The sequence below is a fragment of the Jaculus jaculus genome, chromosome 10 (assembly GCF_020740685.1).
Source record: "Jaculus jaculus isolate mJacJac1 chromosome 10, mJacJac1.mat.Y.cur, whole genome shotgun sequence".
In the NCBI taxonomy this organism is placed as follows: Eukaryota; Metazoa; Chordata; class Mammalia; order Rodentia; family Dipodidae; genus Jaculus; species Jaculus jaculus.
In genome coordinates this window covers 3495404-3518003 of record NC_059111.1, presented here as the reverse complement: position 1 = coordinate 3518003, position 22600 = coordinate 3495404, and the positions used below count along the sequence as shown (strand labels likewise).

At 44.3% G+C, this 22600-nt stretch overlaps 2 protein-coding genes across 5 annotated transcripts in view; both read left to right on the top strand.

Annotated features, from left to right (window-relative positions):
• Positions 1 to 1384, top strand: part of Pygo1 (pygopus family PHD finger 1) — a 32776-nt gene extending 31392 nt beyond the window's left edge. Inside the window, exon 4 of the mRNA XM_045160771.1 lies at positions 1365 to 1384. The gene's annotated coding sequence lies outside the window, so the exon portion shown is untranslated. The remainder of the gene's footprint in view (positions 1 to 1364) is intronic.
• A 2828-nt stretch (positions 1385 to 4212) lies between these two features.
• The window catches only part of Dnaaf4 (dynein axonemal assembly factor 4), a 28213-nt gene continuing 9825 nt past the window's right edge, over positions 4213 to 22600 (top strand). For all 4 annotated transcript variants that reach the window (XM_045160658.1, XM_045160656.1, XM_045160657.1 and 1 more), the window contains exons 1-5: positions 4213 to 4357; positions 8249 to 8396; positions 11760 to 11893; positions 17681 to 17909; positions 20665 to 20810. In XM_045160658.1, the coding sequence (XP_045016593.1) occupies positions 4235 to 4357; positions 8249 to 8396; positions 11760 to 11893; positions 17681 to 17909; positions 20665 to 20810 (780 nt within the window). In that variant the 5' untranslated portion in view covers positions 4213 to 4234. The remainder of the gene's footprint in view (positions 4358 to 8248; positions 8397 to 11759; positions 11894 to 17680; positions 17910 to 20664; positions 20811 to 22600) is intronic.

The following is a 22600-nucleotide window of genomic DNA, read 5'->3' as shown; positions in this document are numbered from 1 at the left end:
CATATCATCCCCAAGTTGTTTATTATCTTTATATGTGTATATATATATATATGCCTTATACACAGGTAATAATTTTCAAAGAAACAAAACTATCTTTTAACTAATAGAATTTGGTAAATCAGGGACAGTTTACTTAAAGGCTTTCCTGTATTAAATAAATTGCATTCTCAACCCTGAATACTTCCCAGTAATTCCTGTAAGTAGAGGCAAGCCAGTTCTCCTTTTTTGCGATATTGAACTCTTACAGGTTCCCCCTTCTTATCCTATCCTCTTCTTCCCTATACACCATGCAGAAATTTAAAATTAGTTCATCTTCCACATTTTAGTTTTGTGTCCTAAAGTTCATAAGACAAGTAGAGGTTATACTGTCAAGATATTCCATGTTATTTTTGACCACTTAGTTGAGGAATAACGCTTCTGTCATTTGTATGTTGTATAAGGAATGTCCATATTTAGACCTCCTATTAGTAGAAGTGATGTAGGACAGGCTTTCTTGAATAATACATATTGTAAGTTTGTTTCCTTTGGTGTTATTATACTTCAGATTCTTTTAAATAAAAGCTAGTTTTTAAAGAGAAAGAGATGTGTTGTTTAACTGACTTTCATCTTTCATTAGGATAAGGAAATGTGCAGATAAATAGGCTTTGAGTGAAATAGCCAACAAAACATTAAGAAAGGCTACTTTAGCCTACAAGTTTCCTGGAATTTAATTTTACAATGTGAGAACATGTGCTTCCTGTAAAACGTATACATGTCACCAAGTTCTGGATTTCCTAAAGAAATGGTGAGGGGCTGAAGAGGTGGCCAGCAGTTAAGGCGCTTGCCTGCAAAACCTAAGGACCAGAGTTTGATTCCCCATTAGCCACATAATGCCAGATGTACAAGGTGGCTCATGCATCTGGAGTTTGTTTGCAGTGATTGGAAGCCCTGGTGCACCCATTCTCTCTCTCTCTGTCTCTTCTCTCTCTCTCTCTCAAATACATAAATGAATAAATAAATATTTTTAAAAATGATTATAATCGGGCGTGGTGGTGCACACCTTTAATCCCAGCACTCAGGAGGCAGAGGTAGGAGGATTGCTGTGAGTTTAAAGCCACCCTGAGACTACATAGTGAATTCTAGGTCAGCCTGGCCTAGAGTGAGACCCTACCTTCAAAAACCAACCAACCAACCAAACAAACAAACAAACAAAACAAACAAGCAAACAAAAAAAACACCAATGGAACACTCAGGAGCCATAGATTGTTACTAGAAAATTTTCCGTGCCAGGGATGGGATACCTTCCAGTGAGTTGTTGGCCAGGGATGTCCCTGATGCCCCCAAAACATTACAGGCCATTGACAAGACCCTTCGTTTCCCACTAGGAATAGATGGTAAGACCCTGTTGCTGAAGACTCCGCATACTTGGGCTGCAAAGCCACTGAGAAATCCTGCTGGAACTGAGCTGAGAACCTCCTCCACGTAAACCAGCTGACAGAAAGCTGGAAGAAGCCATTCTGCAGGCACTTCAGTGAGAGAGAGAGAGAGAGAAATCACCAGTGAAGATACTCAACAGTGGACACTGCAAGCCTTACATTTTGCCAGCCAGGCCAAATGAGCCAACAGGTGCAACAGTGGCACATCTGTCATGGTGGAAACCAATTGCCCTCTAATTGGACTGGAGGCCTGCTCCATGGGAGGGAATACATCCCTGATACCTAAAACCTACAACAGGGGTAGTCATGAGCCCTAGGGGTGTAACGTCTGCTGCTGTCTGGCTAAATGTATATACTATACTCATCAAATTGCTCAGTAAGCACTTCTCTTAATGTCCATACCCTTATATTAATGGTGCTCTCACTTTTGGTAGAGAACCTTCTCTTTTCAGATGGAAGTGACCTTGGGATGACTCAGAAGGCATCATGGTGCTGGGAAGAAGTGACAGAGGAATGCTCAGTACTGCAATATCTCTATCACACCTTCCAAGGCTCAGGGTCCATTGCAGAAAAGGTGGCAGAAAGAATGTAAGAGCCAAAGGAAGGGTAGGACTCCTTACAACATGCTCCTCCAGACACAAAATGGCCTGGATATCCATGATTTCACAGTGCATGACACTACCTACACAAGACCATCTTAATAGGAGGAAAAGATGATGACATCAAAATAAAAGAGAGACTGATTGAGAGGGGGAGGGGATATGATGGAGAATGGAGTTTCAAAGGGGAAAGTGGGGGGAGGGAGGGCATTACCATGGGATATTGTTTACAATCATGGAAGTTGTTAATAAAAATAATAAATAAATAAATAAAATTATATCTATTTTGATAGTTCCTTAATATGTCCCACCAGTCTACTATGTACCTACACCTTCCTCAAGGAGTTTCTCGGGAGTGATAAAATATGACACTGTCCTTCCTCAAAGTGAAAGTGCATAAAACCCAGATCCTTAAATGGCAAATAAGCTTACTATTAGGATCATATACCAGTAATTTAGAAACTGGGTCTACAGAAAGTAGTCTGTGTAAAGGACATTTGGAATCAGTTAAGAGGATTTTCATCACTGTTCTTTAACTATGCGACAAGGATTTTAAAGGAATGGATCTCAGTGTCCTTAAGTATGTGGGATCAAACTACAGTGACCTGCAAATTTCTTTGAGGCCTTCCAGTTCAGAGTCTATTTAATTGTAAAATTTGGTTTGGAGGGCTGGAGAGATGGCTTAGCGGTTAAGTGCTTGCCTGTGAAGCCTAAGGACCCCGGTTCGAGGCTCGGTTCCCCAGGTCCCACGTTAGCCAGATGCACAAGGGGGCGCACGCGTCTGGAGTTCGTTTGCAGAGGCTGGAAGCCCTGACGCGCCCATTCTCTCTCTCTCCCTCTGTCTTTCTCTCTGTGTCTGTCACTTTCAAATAAATAAATTAACTAATTTAAAAAAAAGACCTTGAAATATAAACAAAACAAAACAAAAATTTGGTTTGGAGAGATGGCTTAGTGGTTAAGTGCTTGCCTGTGAAGCCTCAGGACCCACGTTAGCCAGATGAACAAGGGAGCGCACGTGTCTGGAGTTCCTTTACAGAGGCTGGAGGCCCTGGCTCGCCCATTCTCTCTCTCCCTCTTTCTCTCTCTGTCTGTTGCTCTTAAATAAATAAATAAATAAATAAATAAATAAATAAATAAATAAATAAATGTAAAATACAGCAAAACCCCTACATGTACTACTGTTGAGTTGTAGCAGTTATTTGAAAGAACCTTTTTTTGTTGTTGTTTTTGTTTTTCAAGATAGGCTCTCACTAGAGTGAATCCAGGCTGACCTGGACTTCACTATGTAGTCTCAGGGTGGCCTCGAACTCATGGCATCCTCCTACCTCTGCCTCCCAAGTACTGGGATTAACGGCGTGCACTACCACACCTGGCTCAAGGACCCTTTTCTATAGGACTTTTTTTTTTTTTTAAATAGTGAACTCTAAGGTACTTCTGGTGGCCTCAGAGCTGATGGGAGTTGGGGGATGACAGGAGCACAGACAAGCTGTCCCTGGATGGATGAAGGAGATAAATTTCCCGAACAACAACGCTTTTTGTTTTGTTTGAGGCAGGGTCTTGCTATGTATCTCAGTCGGGTAGTCTTTCCTCTGCTGCTTCAGCCTTCCCAAGTGGTAGGAAAGTCAGACCAAAGCAGGCACATGGCTGACCGCCTGCTCTGGGTGGGTTGCACATTTGTGTCCTGAGGCGTGAATTTTATTTACTTACTGAGAGAGAGGAGAGAGAGAGAAAGGGAGAGAGAGAAAATGAATGGGTGTACTGGGGCAGCTAGCCACTGCAAAGAACTCCATATGCATGCATCACCTTGTGCATATGGCTTAGGTGGGTTCTGGGGAATCGAACCTGGGTCCTTAGGCAGGCAAGCACCTTAACCAGTAAGCCACCTCTCCAGCCCTCTTTTTCCTTTTTTATTTCCTCCCTAATGCTAGGGATGGAACACATGGGCCTTGAAGAATGAGCCAAGCGCTCAACCATGGTGCGACGGACACTCCAGGCCGCGGGCGGAACGTGTGCTGCCCGGCTCACTCCGGATGAGAGGAACACACCGGAAGGGACCTTGCACCGCAGCCCCGGCTCGGGGTAGACCCGGGCTGACAGGAGCGCGCGCATGGCGTGCTGGGAAACGGCGGCTCGGGGCTGGCGTGACCCATGACCCGGAAGTCCCGGCGCGTCGTCCGCCAGCTTCCCTAGCAACGGAGCAGGCGCCTTCAGCCAGCTGCGATGCCGCTGCAGGTTGGCGATTACAGCTGGCAGCAGACGGAGGCCGCCGTCTTCCTGTCGCTGCCGCTGCGAGGCGTGAGCGTGCGCGACGCCGACGTGTTCTGCTCCGAGAGCTACCTGAAGGTGCGGTCGCTGCGGCGGCCCGGCGCACGATGCTTTGTTTCATTATAGTTTGTAATCAGTCCTGTAGTTTATTTTATATAGTTTCATTCTAATTTCAATTCTCTTTGTTTTACTTTTTTCCTGGGAGGGTCTCGTTGTAGCCCAGCCTGACCTGGAATTCACCATGGAGTCTCAGGGTGGCTTCGAACTCACAGCGATCCTCCTACCTCTGCCTCCCGAGTGCTGGGATTAAAGGCGTGCGCCACCACGCCTGGCTTCTTTTACTTTTATTTTTAAAAATATTTTTATGTATTGGTTGGCAGGCAGGACGATACAAAAAAAAGGGCGTGCCAGGACCTATTTCTATTGAAAAGGAACTTCCGATGCATGCTTCACCACTTTGTGCATCTGGCTTTACGTGGGTACCGGTGAATGGAACAAGGGCCATCAGGCTTTGCAAGCAAGTGCATTGAGCCGCTGAGCCATCTCTCCAACACTAATTTTAATTCTGTTAATTAATTTCTTCATATTTTATTTTTATTCTGGTATTTATTTTTAAAAATATTTTTGTTTAATTATTTGGGAAAGAGAGTCAGAGAGAATGGGCACACCAAGGCCTCTTGCCACTGGGAACAAACTCCAAATGCTTGTGTCACATTGAACATCTGGCTTTACTTGGGTCAACGTGCTTTGCAAGCAAGTGCCTTTTACTGTTGAGCCATCTCCCCAGCACCTTTATTTTGTTTTTATAGTTTATTTATTTGAGGCAAGCCCAACAGACGTGTGTGTGTGTGTGTGTGTGTGTGTGTGTGTGTGTGTGTAAGAGAGAGACAGAGAATTGGCACACCAGGGCCTCCAGCCACTGCAATCAAGCCCTAGATGCTTTTGCTACCTTTACACATGTGTGACCTTGCACGCTTGTGTCACCTTGTGCATCTGGCCTACGTGGGATTTGGAGAATCGAACATGAGTCCTTAACGCTTCACAGGCAAGCACCGTAATCACTAAGCCGTCTCTCCAGCCCTATAGTTTATTTTTAATTTTTTTTTCATTATTTATTTATTTATTTATTTGAGAGTGACAGACACAGAGAGAAAGACAGAGGGAGAGAGAGGGAATTGGCGCGCCAGGGCTTCCAGCCTCTGCAAACGAACTCCAGACGTGTGCGCCCCCTTGTGCATCTGGCCAACGTGGGACCTGGGGAACCGAGCTTCAAACCGGGGTCCTTAGGCTTCACAGGCAAGCGCCTAACCGCTAAGCCATCTCTCCAGCCCTATAGTTTATTTTTAGTTAATTTATATTGTTATGTTTTATTTTAATTTTTTTGGTTTACTTGAGGCAGTATCTCACTCTAGCTGACCTTGTAACCCACTCTGTAGCTCCAGGCTGACCTGTAACTCATAGCAATCCTGTCTGTGCCTCTGGAGAGGCACACTCCACTTATTATTTTATTTTATATCTACTTTTTACATTAATATATTTTATTTAATTATTTGAGAGAGAGGAAGAGGCAGAGAGAGAGAGAGAGAGAGAGAGAATGGGTGTGTCAGGATCTCTAGCCACTGCAAACAAACTCCAGACACATGTGCCCCCTTGTGCATCTGTCTTATGTGGGTCCTAGGGAATAAGTTTCACAGGCAGATGCCTTCACAACTAAGCCATTTCCCTAGGCCTATATCCTTTTCTTTTGAGTGCTGAGAATGGAACACGGGATTTGTGTATGCTAAACTCACTAAGGTACATCTCAGACCTCATTTTATTTTACTTATTTATTTTCTGTGCATATGGGGTGTGGTATGTGTGTTATATGTGCATATGTGTAGATCCGTGTCAGAGCAGAATGTTGGTGTCTTCCTCTAGTCTTCATCCATGTGTTTCCTTAATAGTGGAATCACTCACTCCATCCAGAGATGCCATTTCTACATCAGCAAGCTCCAGAGATGCTCCCCACAGGACTGGGGTTATGAACATGCATGGCCATGTCCACCTTTTTACATGGTTGCCAGGGAGTCAAACTCAGTGGTCACAGGCCCACCTAGTGATATGTGAGCCATCTCCCAGCCCTATTTTAATGTTTTTTTGAGACATTCTGTTGTACAAACTGGCCTGGCACTCACTGTTTAGCCCAAGCAAGCTTCAATCCTGGGGCAGTCCACTTGCCTCAGCCTTCCAGACATGCACCACTACACCTGGATGATTCTCAATTTTAAATGTTTTATTTATGTATGTATGTATGTATGTATGTATTTAGAGAATAGGCATTCCAGGCCCTACAGCCACTGCAAACAAACTCCAGAGGCATGTGCCCCCTTTTGCATCTGGTTTATGTAGGTCCTGGGTAATTGAACCAGGGTCCTTAGGCTTCACAGGCCAGCATCTTAACCGAGCACAGCCCTGGTCCTCATTTTTAACTCCTGTTCTTAAAAAACAAATCTGGGGCTGGAGGGATGGCTTAGCGGTTAAGGTGCTTGCTTGCAAAGCCAAAGGACCCAGGTTTGATTCCCCAGGACCCACATAAGCCAGATGCAAAAGGGAGTGCGTGTGTCTGGAGTTCATTTGCAGCAGCTGGAGGCCCTAGTGCACTTATCCTCTCTCTGTCCCCGACTTCCCACCCCCCAGTCTCTGTCAAATAAATAAAATATATTTTTAAAAAGCCCTAAGCTGGGCGTGGTGGTGCATGCCTTTAATCCCAGCATTTGGGAGGCAGAGGTCAGTGGATTGTCGTGAGTTCGAGGCCACCCTGAGATTACATAGTGAGTTCCAGGTCAGCCTGGGCTAGAGTGAGACCCTGCCTCAACCCCCCCCCCAAAAAAAATCTGTAGTCTTGGCATTATGGTGCACACCTTTAATCCTAGCATTTAGGAGGTTGAAGTAGGAAGATCTCAGTGAATTCAATGCCAGCCAGGGACTACAGAATGAGTTCCAAGTCAGCCTAGACTAGAGCGAGATCCTGCCTTGAGCCCCCTGCCCCCACCAAATAATGAATCTCACACGGAGATGTCTCTGTCATCTGCAGATAAATGTTAAATCAGGTCAGGGTCACTTTTTCCCTGTGCCTTGTGAAATTTTGCCACCTGGAGTGCATTTAGCCTTTGAGAAAATTAAACTTTCATTCTTTTACTTTTTTTTTTAATTTTTTTTTAAATTTATTTATTTATTTATTTGAGAGCGACAGACACAGAGAGAAAGACAGATAGAGGGAGAGAGAGAGAATGGGTGCGCCAGGGCTTCCAGCCTCTGCAAACAAACTCCAGATGCGTGCGCCCCCTTGTGCATCTGGCTAACGTGGGACCTGGGGAACCGAGCCTCGAACCGGGGTCCTTAGACTTCACAGGCAAGCGCTTAACCGCTAAGCCATCTCTCCAGCCCCATTCTTTTACTTTTTGAGTCATGGGCTTATGTAGCCCCAGGCTGGCCTTGAACTCCTACTGCTCCTTCCTCCAGCTCCCAAGTCACACTGTTTTTTAAAAGCACTGTGGTGGTTTAAATAAATTTTCTCCCATAGGCTCATGTGTTTTGTGTACTTGGTGCCCAGCTGGTGGCAATTTGGGAAAGTTGTGGAGCCTTTTGGGGGAGGAGCCTTGCTGGAGGAGACATGCTGCTCAGACTGGCTTTGGAGTGGTCTGGTTCAGGTTTCCCTTGCCACTGCTGGGAAGCTCTCTTGTTGCTTCCTCCTTGCTGCTCACCAGGGACCACATGGATCAGCTTCCTGCTTGCACCCCACCATGCTTTTCCTTGCCACGTTTTCCTTGAAACGTCTCCAGATTGTGAGCCAAAGTAAAACTTTTCCTCCAATGAGCTGCTTTTGGTCAGGTGTTTTGTCCCAGCAAAAGAAGGTACATGAAGACACCTGCTTCAGCCACTATCTTAAACTTGTATGCCAAACATAATTTTTGTCTTCTGTTTGAACAGGTCAACTTCCCTCCATTTTTGTTTGAGGCATTTCTCTACGCTCCCATAGATGATGCAATTAGCAAAGCCAAAATTGGGAATGACACCATTCTCTTCACCTTGTATAAAAAGGAAGCAGTCATGTGGGAGAGCCTTTTAGCATCAGGTGGTAAGTTCTTTCTCTCTCTCTTTCTTTCTTTGAGTCGGGGTGGCAGATGGAGAGAGAATGGGTGCACCAGGGCCTCTAGCCACTGCAAAGGAACTCCAGACAAAAAATGTTCAGAGCTGGGCATGGTGGCGCATGCCCTAAATCCCAGCACTTGGGAGGCAGAGGGAGGAGGATTGCCGTGAGTTTCAGGCCACCCTGAGACTACATAGTGAATTCCAGGTCAACCTGGGCTAGAGTGAGACCCTACCTCAAAAAAAAGAAAAAAAATGTTAAGGGTTAGGGATGTTGCTCAGGGGTTAGAGTGCTTCATAACACGCACAAAGCCCTGCCTTGATGTGTAGTACCACATAAAACTAGGTGTGGTGGTGCGTGCCTGTAATTCCAGTACTTGGCTACACAGTAAGTTTGAGGTTATCCTGACTGCATGAGACCCTAGTTCCAAAATAAGTAAATAACCAAAAACAAAACGATGAACATTTAAGCCAGAAATGGGGCTGGGAGCTGGCACAGTGGTTAAGGTGCTTGCTTGCTAAGCCTAGTAGCCCAAGTTTGATTCCTTAGTACCCAAGTAAAGCCAGATGTACAAAGTGACACATGTATCTGGAGTTCATTGGCAGTGGCAAGAAGCCCTGATGTGCCCATTTTCTCCCCCCTCTAATAAATAATTTTTTAAAAATATTTTATTTATTGGAGAGAAAGAGGCAGATAGAGAGAATGGACATCTGGAGTTTGTTTGCAGTGACTAGAGGCCCTGGCACACTTGTTCTCTCTCTCTCTGCCTTTTTCTCTCCAATAAATAAATAAAAATAGGGCTAGAGAGATGGCTTAGTGGTTAAGGCATATGCCTGCAAAGCCTAAGGACCCAGGTTTGATTCTCCAGGACCCATGTAAGCCAGATGCACAAAGGGGCGCATGTGTCTGGAGTTTGTTTGCAGTGGCTGGGAAGCCCTGCGGTACCCATTCTCTCTTCCCCCACTCCTTTCTCTCTAAATAGATAAGTAAAAATAATAATAAAATAAAAATTTGGGGCTGGGGACATGGTTAAGTGGTTATGGAACTTGCCTACAAAGCCTTACAACCTGGGTTTGGTTCCCCAGGACTTATGTAAAACTAGAAGCACAAAGTGGCACAGGCACCTGGAGTTTGTTTGCAGCAGCTGGAGGCCCTGGAATGCCCATTCTCTCCATCTGTCTGTCTTATATCTCTGTGCTTGCAGGGTGTGGTGGTGCACACTCTTAATCCAGCACTGGGGAGGCAGAGGTAGGAGGATCACCATGAGTTCAAGGCCAGCCTGAGACTACATAGTGGATTCTAGGTCAGCCTGGACAAGGACAACACCCTGCCTTGCAAAACCAAAATAAATAAATAAATAAATAGTAATAGTAACAAATAATTTTTTTCGCTTCTTGTGAAGTTGGGTTAAAGGGAATTTCTTTGTGGGGCTGGAAATTTCAGTTTGTAGAATGCCTGCCTTGCATGTATGAGGTCTTTGGATTTGTGCCCTAGCATTGCAAAACATCAGGCCAGCCTGGGCTATATGAGATTCATCCTCAAAAAAGAAAAAAAAAAACCTCCACACACACACACACACACACACACACAAACAGTGGCTGTGGTGGCACTCACCTTTAATTCCAGGAGACAAAGGTAGGAGGATCATTGTGTGTTTGAGTCCAGCCTGGGACTGTCGAGTGAGTTCCAGGTCAGCCTGTGCCAGAACTAGACTCCCACCTTGATAAAACAAAAGCTGGGTATGGTGGTGCACGCCTTTAATCCCAGCACTCTGGAGACAGAGGTAGGAGGATTGCTGTGAGACTACACACTGAATTCCAGGTCAGCCTGAGCTTAGAGTGAGACCCTACCTTGAAAAGAAAAGAAAAGAAAAAAAATTTAATCCTGTATCTGTATATGACATAGTTTTTCCTCAATAAAACAAATTAATCCAAGTCCTCATTTTTTTATATTTTATTTTTATTTATTAGAGTTAGAGAGAAAGAGAGAAAATGTGCATGCTAGGGCCTTCAGCCACTGCACACGAACTCCAGACAAATGTACCACCATGTGCATTTGTCTTACATGGGTTCTAGGAAATCAAACCTGGGTCCTTAAGTTTTGCAGGAAAGCACATTCAACACTAACCCATCTCTCTAACCCCCTTGTCTTTATTTATTTATTATTATTATTATTATTATTATTATTTTGTTTTTTTCGAGGTAGGGTCTCACTCTAGTCCAGGCTGACCTGGAATTCACTCTGTAGTCTCAGGGTGGCCTTGAATTTACAGGGATCTTCCTGCCTCTGCCTCCTGAGTGCTGGGATTAAAGGAATGTACCACCACGCCTGGCTTTTTCAAATTTTTTTAATTAACAACTTCCATGATTATAAAAAATATTCCATGGTAATACCCTCCCTCCGCCCCTGCCACTTTCTCCTATGAAACTGCATTCTCCATCATATCCCCTCCCCCTCACAATCAGTCTCTCTTTTATTTTGATGTCATGATCTTTTCCTCCTATTATGATGGTCTTGTGTAGGTAGTGTCAGGCACTGTGAGGTCATGGATATACAGGCCATTTGTGTCTGGGGGGAGCATGTTGTAAGGAGTCCTGCCTTTCCTTTGGTTCTTAAATTTTTTCCGCCACCTCTTCCACAATAGGCCCTGAGCCTTGGAAGGTAGGATACAGCAGTACTGAGCATTCCTGCCACTTCTTTCCAGCACCATGATGACTTCTCAGTCATCCCAAGGTCACTTCCATCTGAAAAGAGAAGGTTCTCTACCAAAAGTGAGAGTAGCATTAATATAAGGGTATGAACATTAAAAGAAGTTCTTACTGGGCAGTTTGATGAGCATAGTATATACATTTAGCCAGACAGCAGCAGACATTACACCACCCAGGACTCATGACTACCCCTGTTTTAAGTTTTCAATATCAGGGATGTATTCCCTCCCATGGAATGGGTCTCCAGTCCAATTAGAGGGCAGTTGGTTTCCATCATGACAGACGTGCCACTATTGCGCCCATTGGCTCATTTGGCCAGGCTGGGCAAATGTAAGGCTTGCAGTGTCCACTGTTGAGTGTCTTCACTGGTGATTTCTCTTTCTCCCATTGAACTGCATGCAGAATGGCTTCTTCCAGTTTTCTGTAGGCTTAAATATTTATTTATCTGAGAGAGAGGAGAGAGAAAATATGGGCATTCCGGGGCCTTCTGCTGCTGCAAATGAACTCCAGACATATGTGCCACTTTATGCCTCTGGCTTTACTAATACTGGGGAATTGAAGAAAGCAAGTGCCTATAACTGCAGAGCCATCTGTCTTCCCAGCCCCTAATCCTGGTTCTCAATAAATATTCCTTCTATCTCAGCTGACAAAGAGATGAAGCAGAGAATAAGAGAGCAGTCTATTTTGCAAGCACAAGAGAGAGCGCAACAGGCTGGAGAGGCCAAGGCAGCAGCAAGGCGGGAAGATCAGAAGTACACGCTGGGTGTCATGATGAAGGTGAGCTTTGTACCCGTAGGGAAGTCCTAGAGAGAGCTGAGAACCCCGTCATGGTGAAGGTGGGCTTTGTACCCGTAGGGAAGTCCTAGAGAGAGCTGAGAACCCCGTCATGGTGAAGGTGGGCTTTGTACCCGTAGGGAAGTCCTAGAGAGAGCTGAGAACCCCGTCATGGTGAAGGTGGGCTTTGTACCCGTAGGGAAGTCCTAGAGAGAGCTGAGAACCCCGTCATGATGAAGGTGGGCTTTGTACCCATAGGGAAGTCCTAGAGGGAGCTGAGAACCCCATCATGATGAAGGTGGGCTTTGTACCTGTAGGGAAGTCCTAGAGACAGCTGAGAACCCCGTCATGGTGAAGGTAGGCTTTGTACCCGTAGGGAAGTCCTAGAGGGAGCTGAGAACCCCATCATGGTGAAGGTGGGCTTTGTACCCGTAGGGAAGTCCTAGAGAGAGCTGAGAACCCTGTCATGGTGAAGGTGGGCTTTGTACCTGTAGAGAAGTCCTAGAGAGAGCTGAGAACCCCGTCATGGTGAAGGTGGGCTTTGTACCCGTAGAGAAGTCCTAGAGAGAGCTGAGAACCCCGTCATGGTGAAGGTGGGCTTTGTACCCGTAGAGAAGTCCTAGAGAGAGCTGAAAACTTGGTCATGGTGAAGGTGAGTCTTGGACCTGAAGGGAAGTCCCAGATAGAGCTGAAAACTTGGTCATGGTGAAGGTGAGCCTTGGACCTGTAGGGAAGTCCTAGAGAGAGCTAAGAACCCTGTGATGGTAATTAGTTCAGCCAGAGGCTCAGTTGGTAGTTCAGGTACGCTAGAGGGTGATGCAGGAGGATATAAAGTTCAAGGCATGCCTGGACTACAGAACAAATTGAAGCCCAACCTCCATAACTTAGCAAGACCTTATTTCAAAATAAAAAATTGGGCCAGACGTTGTGGTGCATCCCTTTAACTCTAGCACTTGGGTAGCAGAGATAGGACATTTGCTTGAAAGTTCAAGACCAGCAGGAGCCACAGAGTAAGTTCTAGGTCAGCCTGGGCTAGAGTTCGACCCTGTCTCAAGAAACACCAATATATATATATATATATATATATATATATATATATATATATATATATATGAAATTGAGCCGGAGAACTGGGGATAGTTTGGTGCTAGAGTACTTGCCTGACTTGCTCCAGACCTTGGCTTCAATCTCTAACACCAAAAATAAAAAAAAATAAAAAAAAATAAAAAAAAAATAAAAATCATGAGGTCAGAGAAGAGGACAGCCTCCAGGTGTCAGTCTCGTCTTCTCTTCTTCCGCCTTATTTAATGCTGGGTCTGTCTCTCACCACTGTGACAAGATTCGCTGACCTGTGAGCTTCAGGATGCTCCTGCCTCTGCCTCCAGTTGTTCCAGGCCTTGGGATTATTCATGTGTGCACTTTTTTTGATGATAATATAATTGATTTAATTTAAAAATATATTTTTATTTATTTATTTGAGAGAGAGATACAGAAATTAGCAGAGAGAGAATGGGCATGCCAGGGCCTCCAGCCACTACAAATGAAATCCAGATGTGTGCATCCCCTTGTGCATCTGGCTTACATGGGTCCTGGGGAATCGAACCTGGGTCCTTTGGCTTTACAGACAAGTACCTTAACTGCTAAGCCATCTCTCCAGCCCTTGATATTTAATTTATATGAGTACTTATGAGTCAGTGTTACTATGTAGACAATATACATACACCCTTAGCCATTGTACATACACACACCCTGAGATAATTGTAAAGGCCAAATAAATTCTATAGGTGTTTTTATATTATTATTTTTAATTTTTCGAGGTAGGGTTTCACTCTAGCCCAGACTGACCTGGAATTCACTGTATAGTCTCAGGGTAGCCTTGAACTCTCAGTGATCCTCCTACTTCTGCCTCCCAAGTGTTGGGATTAAAGGCATGCACCACCACACCCAGCAAATTCTGTAGTTTTTAAATTGGTCATTTGTCAGTTTTAAAATGACATAATTAGGCTTGGAGAGATGGCTTAGTGGCTAAGGTGCTTCCCTCATGTGTGTACTTCTTGTGTCCAGCTTTATGTGGGTCCTGGGGATTGGAACTCTGGTCATCTGGCTTACACAGTAAGCTCTCTTAAAGACTGAGCCATCTTCCCAGCCCCCTATTTTTGTTGTTGATTTTTTTTTTTTTCCGAGGTAGGGTCTCACTCTGGTCCAGGCTGACCTGGAATTAACTCTGTCATCTCAGGGTGGCCTTGAACTCATGGCACTCCTCCTACCTCTGCCTCTGAGTGCTGGGATTAAAGGTGTGCACCACCACTCCTGGCTTCAGCCCCTATTTTTATGTTGTCTTACCTTAAGGACCTGTCAGAAAATAACTTGATAATCAAATAAGAGCAGTGAAGAAATATGACAACAATGTGTTCTTAGGTGAAACCATAAATTAGTTTAAAGCTTGGGTAACATCTGACAAAGTGTGTCATTTAATTTTTTTGTTTTGTTTTTGTTTTTTTTTTTGAGGTAGGGGCTCACTTTAGCTCTGACCTGGAATTCTCAGGCCAGCCTCAAACTCACAGCGATCCTCCCATCTCTGCCTCCCAAGTGCTGGGATTAAAGGCCTGCGCTACCTCTCCTGGTTTAATCTTTTTTTTTTTTTTTTTTTTTTTTGACACAGAGTTTCTCTGTAGAGGTGAGGCTGCCTTAAATTTATAATCCTCCTACCTCAGCCTTGAGTGCAAGGTTTACAGTATCACCATGCCCAACTAAGATTCTTATCTTAAAAAAAAAAAATAGCCAGGTGTGGTGGTGCATGCCTTTAATCCCAGCACTCAGGAAGCAGAGGTAGGAGGATCGCCATGAATTTGAGGCCGCCCTGAGACTACATAGTGATTTCCAAGTCAGCCTGGACTAGAGTGAGGCCCTATTTTGAAAAACAAAACAAAACAAAAGAACAAAAACAAAACAAAAAAATTATTTATGTTATTTATTGAACCTGGTCCTTGGGCTTCACAGGCAAGCATCTTAACTACTAAGCCATCTTTTCCAGCCCTCAACTTTAAAAAAAAAAATTCATCTGGGCATGGTGGCGTATGCCTTTAATCCCAGCACATAATTTGTTTATTTGAGAGAGAGGATGGGTGCACCAGGGCCTCTAGCCACTGCAGATGCATGCACCACCTTGTGCATTTGGCTTATGTGGGTCCTGGGGAATAGAACCTGGGTCCTTAGGCTTCTCAGGCAAGTGCCTTAACTGCTAAGCCATCTCTCCAGCCCTCATCTTAAAAAAAAATTAATTTAGGGCTTCAAAGCCTAAGGACCATGGTTCAACGCCTCAGGACCCACATAAGCTAGCTGCAGAAGGTAGTACATGTGTCTGGAGTTTGTGTGCAGTGGCTGAAGGCCCTGATGTACCCACTCTCTCTCTCTCTTATCTGCTTCTCTCTCTCCCTCCCAAATAGACAAATAAAGTTCCTTAAACAAATTATTTATTTGAGAGAAAAAGAAAGAGGCAGATATAGAGAGAATGGGCTCACCAGGGCCTCTAGCCACTATAAACAAGCTCCAGATGCATGTGCTACCTTTTGTATCTGACACCGCTAAACCATTTCTTCACCTACCTCCCACCCCCCCCCCCCCACAGACCTCTTTTTTGGATAGATAGGGTATCACCTAGCCCAAGCTGACCTGGAACTTACTGTAGTCCCAGACTGGCCTGGAACTCACAGTGATCCTCCTACCTCTGCCTCCTGAATGCTGTGATTAATGGCATGTGTCACCACTCCTGACTAAAATTGTCTTTATTTTTTTATTTTTTATTTATTTATTTTTATTTATTTATTTATTTATTTGAGAGTGACAGACACAGAGAGAAAGACAGATAGAGGGAGAGAGAGAGAATGGGCGCGCCAGGGCTTCCAGCCTCTGCAAACGAACTCCAGATGCGTGCACCCCCTTGTGCATCTGGCTAACGTGGGACCTGGGGAACCGAGCCTTGAACCGGGGTCCTTAGGCTTCACAGGCAAGCGCTTAACCACTAAGCCATTTCTCCAGCCCTATTTTTTTATTTTTTAAGTAGGGTCTCACTCTATTCCATGCTGATCTGGCACTCACTGTATAGTCCCAGGCTGTCCTTGAACTCATGGTGCTGGTGCTCCTCCTACCTCTTCTTCCCAAATGCTGGGATTTTATTTTATTCTTTTTTGAGATAGGGTCTCACTCTAGCTCAGGCTGACCTGGAATTCACTATGTAGTCTCAGCATGGCCTTGAATTCATGGTGATCCCCCTTCTGCCTCCCGAGTGCTGGGATTAAAAGCGTGCACCACCATGCCCGGCTCTAAACTTGTCATCTTAATGTTTTAGCTTTTTAATTAATAATTAATTTATTTTTTTAATTTTTGAGGTAGAGTCTCACTCTAGCTCTGGCTACCTGGAATTCACTATGTAGTCTCAGAGTGGCCTTGAATTTAAACAGCAATCTTCATACCTCTGCCTCCTGAGTGCTGGGATTAAAGGTGTGTGCCCTCATGCCTGGCTGTTTTTGTTTTTTAGGGTTTTTTTGCACGTGTACATATGTACATATGTATGTATGTGTGTTTGTAGGTGTGTAGTCACATGTGTTTATGCGGGTGAATGGGTGTGAACATGTGTGTAAAGACCAGAGGAAAATGTTGCAACCTTGGGAGTTACCCTCAGGAACAGCTCTACCTCTCTTGGTGTGCTGGAGTCACCAATTAGACTAGACTGGCTAACCAGAAACAAACAAAGAAACAAAAAAGAGTTGAAAGGTAAGAATAATCAACTATAACTTTAGTTGTTTTTTTTTTTCAAGGTAGGGTCTCACTCTAGCCCAGGCTGACCTGGAATTCACTATGGAGTCTCAGAGTGGCCTCGAACTCAGGGTGATCCTCCTATCTCTGCCTCCCGAGTGCTGGGATTAAAGAAGTGTGCCACCACACCCGGTTTAGTTTTTTATTTAAAAAAACATTGCTTTCTCTATTTTTGTTTTGTTTTTCTTTTTTTGAGGTAGGGTTTCACTGTAGCTCAGGTTGACCTGGAATTCACTCTTTTTTTTTCTTTTCACAATTTTTATTAACATTTTCCATGATTATAAAAAATATCCCATGGTAATACCCTCCCTCCTCCCCCCCTGGAATTCACTCTTTATTCTCAGGGTGGCCTTGAACTCACAGAAAGTCCTCTTACCTCTGCCTGGGATTAAAGGCATGTACCACCACACCAGGCTGTTTTGCTTTTTTTTTTTAGGGTAGGGTTTCACTCTAGCCCAGGCTGACCTGGAATTCATTATGTAGTCTCAGGGTGGCCTTGAGCTCACAGTGATCCTCCTACCTCTGCCTCCTGAGTGCTGGGATTAAAGGTGTGCCACCACACCTGGCTTGCTTTCTCTATGTTTTAAGGATCTTTGTCATTACACTTTTTTTTTTGTTTGTTTTTTTGAAGTAGGGTCTCACTCTAGCCCAGGCTGACCTGGAATTCATTATGTAGTCTCAGGGTGGCCTTGAGCTCACAGTGATCCTCCTACCTCTGCCTCCTGAGTGCTGGGATTAAAGGTGTGCCACCACACCTGGCTTGCTTTCTCTATGTTTTAAGGATCTTTGTCATTACACTTTTTTTTTTGTTTGTTTTTTTGAAGTAGGGTCTCACTCTAGCCCAGGCTGACCTGGAATTCACTATGTAGTTTCAGGGTGGTCTTGAACTCACGGCGATCCTCCTACCTCTGCCTCCCAAGTGCTGGGATTAAAGGCGTGCGCCACCACGCCTGGCTGTCATTACAATTTTTATAGATTGAAGAAGATGAGAGGAAAAAAATAGAAGATATGAAAGAAAATGAACGTAGAAAAACAACTAAAGAATTGGAAGTCTGGAAAGAATGTCAAAGAAAAGCTAAAGAACAAAAAGAAAATCAGAGGACAGAGATATGTCAACAAGAAAAACAAGTTGAAGAGGAAAGAAAAAAAGTAAAACATAAAAGCCTCACAAGAAAGCCATCATCTGGACATCTTTCCTCAAAAGGTACAGCAATTACTATTGTCTGAGTCCAGCTGGTATCTATGACACTTTTTATTTTCTGTAAATCTGTTTGCAGTAGTGGGTTATGTTATAATATACTGAGAATAAACAATATACTTTGAAGACATAAGCTGAAAACTGTTTAGGGAATAGGGGTTGGGGTAGGTATTACTGTGAAGCTCTGGTGTTCTTGAATTTGTGATTCAGGTGTTGGGGTTATGGGCATATACCATCTCCTCTAGCTCCCTGGCCACATCTCAAGTCATCTGTACATTCTATAAACTCCTAGTTCACAGTAGACCCTGCACAAATACTTAAATAGGAAGATGGGAATGAGGACAGGGTCAAACAGTCAGGTTTCTGTAACCATGGTGAGGTAAGAGAAAAAACTTCTGAAATGAAAGCAAAACTGAGGGCTAACGAGATAGCTCAGAGGGTAAAGGCATTTTCTTGTACTCAATGACCTGGATTTCCTATGTGAAGCCATATGCACAAAGTGGTGCATGCTTCTGGAGTTCATTTGCAGTTGCGGGAGGCCCCGGCATGCTCATACTCACTCTCTTTCTCTGTCTCTCTCTCAAATAAATAATATTAATAAAACTAACATGGGGCTGATAGATGGCTTAGCGGTTAAAGTGCTTACTTGTGAAGCCTAAGGACCCACGTTTGATTTCCTAGTATCCATGTAAGCCATATGCACAGGGTAGCACATGCATCTGGAGTTCATTTGCAGTGCCAGGATTTCCTAGCACACACATTCTCTCTCCTCTCTGTTTGCCTCTTTCTCTCTGTCTCCCAGATAAATAAATGAATAAATCTATTTTAGCTGAACGTGGTGGCACACGCCTTTAATCCCAGTACTCGGGAGGTAGAGGTAGGAGAATAGCCATGAGTTCAAGGCCACCCTGAGACTACATAGTGAATTTCAGGTCAGCCTGAGCTAGAGTGAAACCCTACCTTGAAAAACCAAAACAACAACAACAAAACAGTGACTCTTGGGCCACGAATAGTGGTGCACACTTTTAATCCCAGCACTTGAGAGGCAGAGGTAGGAGGATCAGAGGATTGCTCTGAGTTCTCCACTAGCCTGGGCTACAGAGTCAGTTCCAGGTCAGCCTGGACTAGAATGAGATTAGAATGAGATCCTACCTCAAAAAAAAAAAAAAAAAAAAAAAGGAAAGAAAGAAAGGGAAAAGAAAAGAAAAGAAAAGAAAAGAAAAGAAAAAGCTAGGCTTGCTCATGCATGCCTTTAATCCCAGCACTCGGGAAGCAGAGGTAGCAGGATCGCCATGAGTTCGAGGCTACCCTGAGACTACATACTGAATTCCAGGTCATACTGGGCTAGAGTGAAACCCTACCTCAAAACAAAAATTTTCCAGGGCTGGAGAGATGGCTTAGCAGTTAAGGCATTTGTCTGCAAAGCCAAAGGACCCAGGTTCAATTCTTCAGGACCCATGTAAGCCAGATGCACAGGGGGCACACGTGTCTGGAGTTCATTTATAGCAGCTGGAGGCCCTGGATCACCCATCACCCATTCCCTCTCTCTCTTTCTATCTCCCTATCTATCTTTCAAATAAAACAAATCAATTTAGAAAAAGATATATTTTACCAAAAGATAAAAAAAGAATGATAAAGAGCTGGGCATGATGGTGTACAGCTTTATTTTTATTTTTGTTTTTTCAAGGTAGGGTCTCACTTTAGCTCAGGCTGACCTGGGATTCACTATGTAGTCCCAGGCTGGCCTCAAACTCATGGCATGGAAATCGTCCTACCTTTGCCTCCTGAGTGCTGGGATTAAAGGCGTGCTCCACCATGCCCAGTGACTTTCTCCTTTTTTTTTTTTTTTTCCCAAACATATAGATCTTGTTTATTAGATGTTTATAAAACTCAACTGTATAAAAATTATAGACAAAAATGGCTATATTTAAGTCCAGGACCACAGCCCATGAGATGGTGCTACCCAAGGTTAGGGTTGGTCTTTCCACCTCAGTTAATCTGGCCTGAAAACCCCTCACAGACCTGTCCAGAGGCTCATTTCCAAGAGGATTCTGAGTCCAAGAAGATTCTAAGTCCAGGTGCCAGTTAGTAAAAACCATCACACTCATGTTTTGGGTACTTTTATTTTATTTTATTATTATTATTTTTTGAGGTAGGGCCTCACTGTAGCCCAGGATGACCTGGAACTCATTCTGTAGTTCCAGAGTAGCCTTGAACTCATAGCAGTCCTCCTACCTGTGCCTCCCAAGTGCTAGGTTAAAGGCGTGTGCCACCACACCCAAGCTTGCTGATTAGTTTTATTTATTTGGGAGAGAATCAGAAAGAGAGAGAGTAGGGGTGTACCAGAGCCTCTTGCCACCACAAAAGAACTCCAGAAACATGAGTTACTCTGTGTATATGGTTTTATGTGGGTACAGGGGAATTGAGCCTTGAAAAAACAAATCAATAAAATAAAATTAAACTGTAAAAAAAAAAAATAAGTGGAGGGATGGCTTAGCAGTTAAGGTGCTTGCCTGTAAAGCCAAAGGACCCAGGTTCAATTCCCCAATACCCACATAAACCAGATGTATAAGAGGGCACACGCATCTGGCGTTTGTTTGCAGCGGCTGGAGGCCCTTGCATGCCCATTCTCTCTCTTATCTCCTCTCTCTCTCTCTCTCTCTCTGCTTGCAAATAAATAAATAAATTTAATTTAATTTAGAAAGTAAATAAATAAATGAAACATAAATGACTTACTTGGTTTTGACCATTGCTTTTGAAGGGAGACATTCAGAAAACATATTTTCTGAGAAGCTAAAGGAAGACAGCATTCCTGCACCTCGCTCTGTTGGCAGTATTAAAATCAACTTCACCCCTCGCATATTTCCCACTGCACTCCGGGAGTCACAAGTAGCGGAAGAGGAGGAGGTGGGTGCTCTGGCTTTAGTTACAACTCCCCCGTGAACTTCCTCTGACTTCCTCAGCTGTTGCAGCGAGGACTAGCTCTGGCTTCCTCACTTGTTTTGGTCTCACTATGTAGCGCATGTTAGTCTAGAGCTCACTGTGTAGCTCAAACTGGATTTGAAATTCTGACCCTTCTCCTTCTGCCTTCAAAGTGTTGGGGTTATAGGCATGTGCCTCCACACTTGGTTTTATGCAGTGCTGGAGATGGAACTCAGGGCTTTAAGCGTGTTATGCAAGTCCTCCTACCAACTGAGCTACATCACCAATTCCAAATTTTGTTTTTGTTTTTGTTTTAGGAGGTAGGATTTCACCCTAGCCCAGGATGACCTCCCAGCACTCGGGAGGCAGAGGTAGATCTCTGTGAGTTTGAGGTGATCCTGAGACTACATAGTGAATTCCAGGTCAGGTCACTATGTAGTCTCAGGGTGGCCTCAAACTCATGGCAATCATCCTACCTCTGCCTGGTATTAAAGGCGTGTGCCACCACACTGGCCCAATTCCAAATCTTTACTGTGCATGTAGGTATGTGTGGTACATGCACATGCCGTCTACATAATTGTTGAGGGCTGACAAGACTGCGCGGTGGTTAAAGGCACCAGCTTGCAAAGCCTGGTAACATGGGCTCAATTCCCAAGCAGCCCATGGAAGCCAGACCAAAAAGGTGCACAAGCATCAGACATTCCTTTGCAAGAGGCCCTTACACATGCACGCCTCCACACATGTAAGCAAGTAAATGAATAATACTTGTTTATTTATTTGAGAGAGAAAAAGGTAGACAGACAGCAAGTATGGCATGTCAGGGCCTCCTGTCACTGCAGACGAATTCCAGATGTGTGTGACATTTTGTGCATGTGGCTTTACATGGGTACTGGGGAATCTCCAGCCCTAAATAAATAAATAGTGGGCTGGAGAGATGGCTTAGCAGTTAAGTGCTTGCCTTTGACGCCTAAGGACCCCGGTTCAAGGCTCGGTTCCCCAAGACTCACATAAGCCAGAGATGCACAAGGTGGTACATGCATCTGGAGTTCGTTTGCAGTGGCCGGAGGCCCTAGGGTGCCTATTTTCTCTCTCTCTGTTGCTTTCCAATAAATAAATAAAAATAAACAAACTATAAAAAATAAATAGTTAAAGTAAGACCTTTGTGTCAGCTATAGCTAGATGTGGTGCCTCCTGTGCTGGTTTCCTTTCGCTGTGCCAATGTGCCTGAGAAAATCAACATAGAAGTAGGAAGGTTTTGGCTCATGCTTTCCGAGGCTTCAGTCCATGATTGGTTGGCCTTGTGACTTTTGGACTGTGGCAGAACATGGCAGCAGAAGCACATGGTGGAAGAAGCCTGCTCATTCATGGCAGAGGAAGCAGAGAGAGAAGGGCCAGGGGCAAAGTCTCCTTCAAGTTCACACCTAGTGACTTAGCTTACTTCATCCTAGATCCCATCATTTAAAGATTCTGCCCCCCCCCCAATAGTGCCTGTGTCTGGAGACCACACCTTTATCATGTGGACTTTGGGGGACATTAAAATCCAAAGCATAACATCTCTCAGAGGTTCATGTGTTAGAAGCCTAGTTCCAAAAGGTATTGCTGGGCGTGGTGTTGCATGCCTTTAATCCCAGCACTCAGGGCATAGAGATAGGAAGATCACTGTGAGTTTGAGGCCAGCCTGGTGTTATAGAGTGAGTTCCAGGTCAGCCCGGGCAAAAGTGAGACCCTATCTTGAAAAAAATACGGGGCTGGGGAGAGATGACACAGTACTTAAG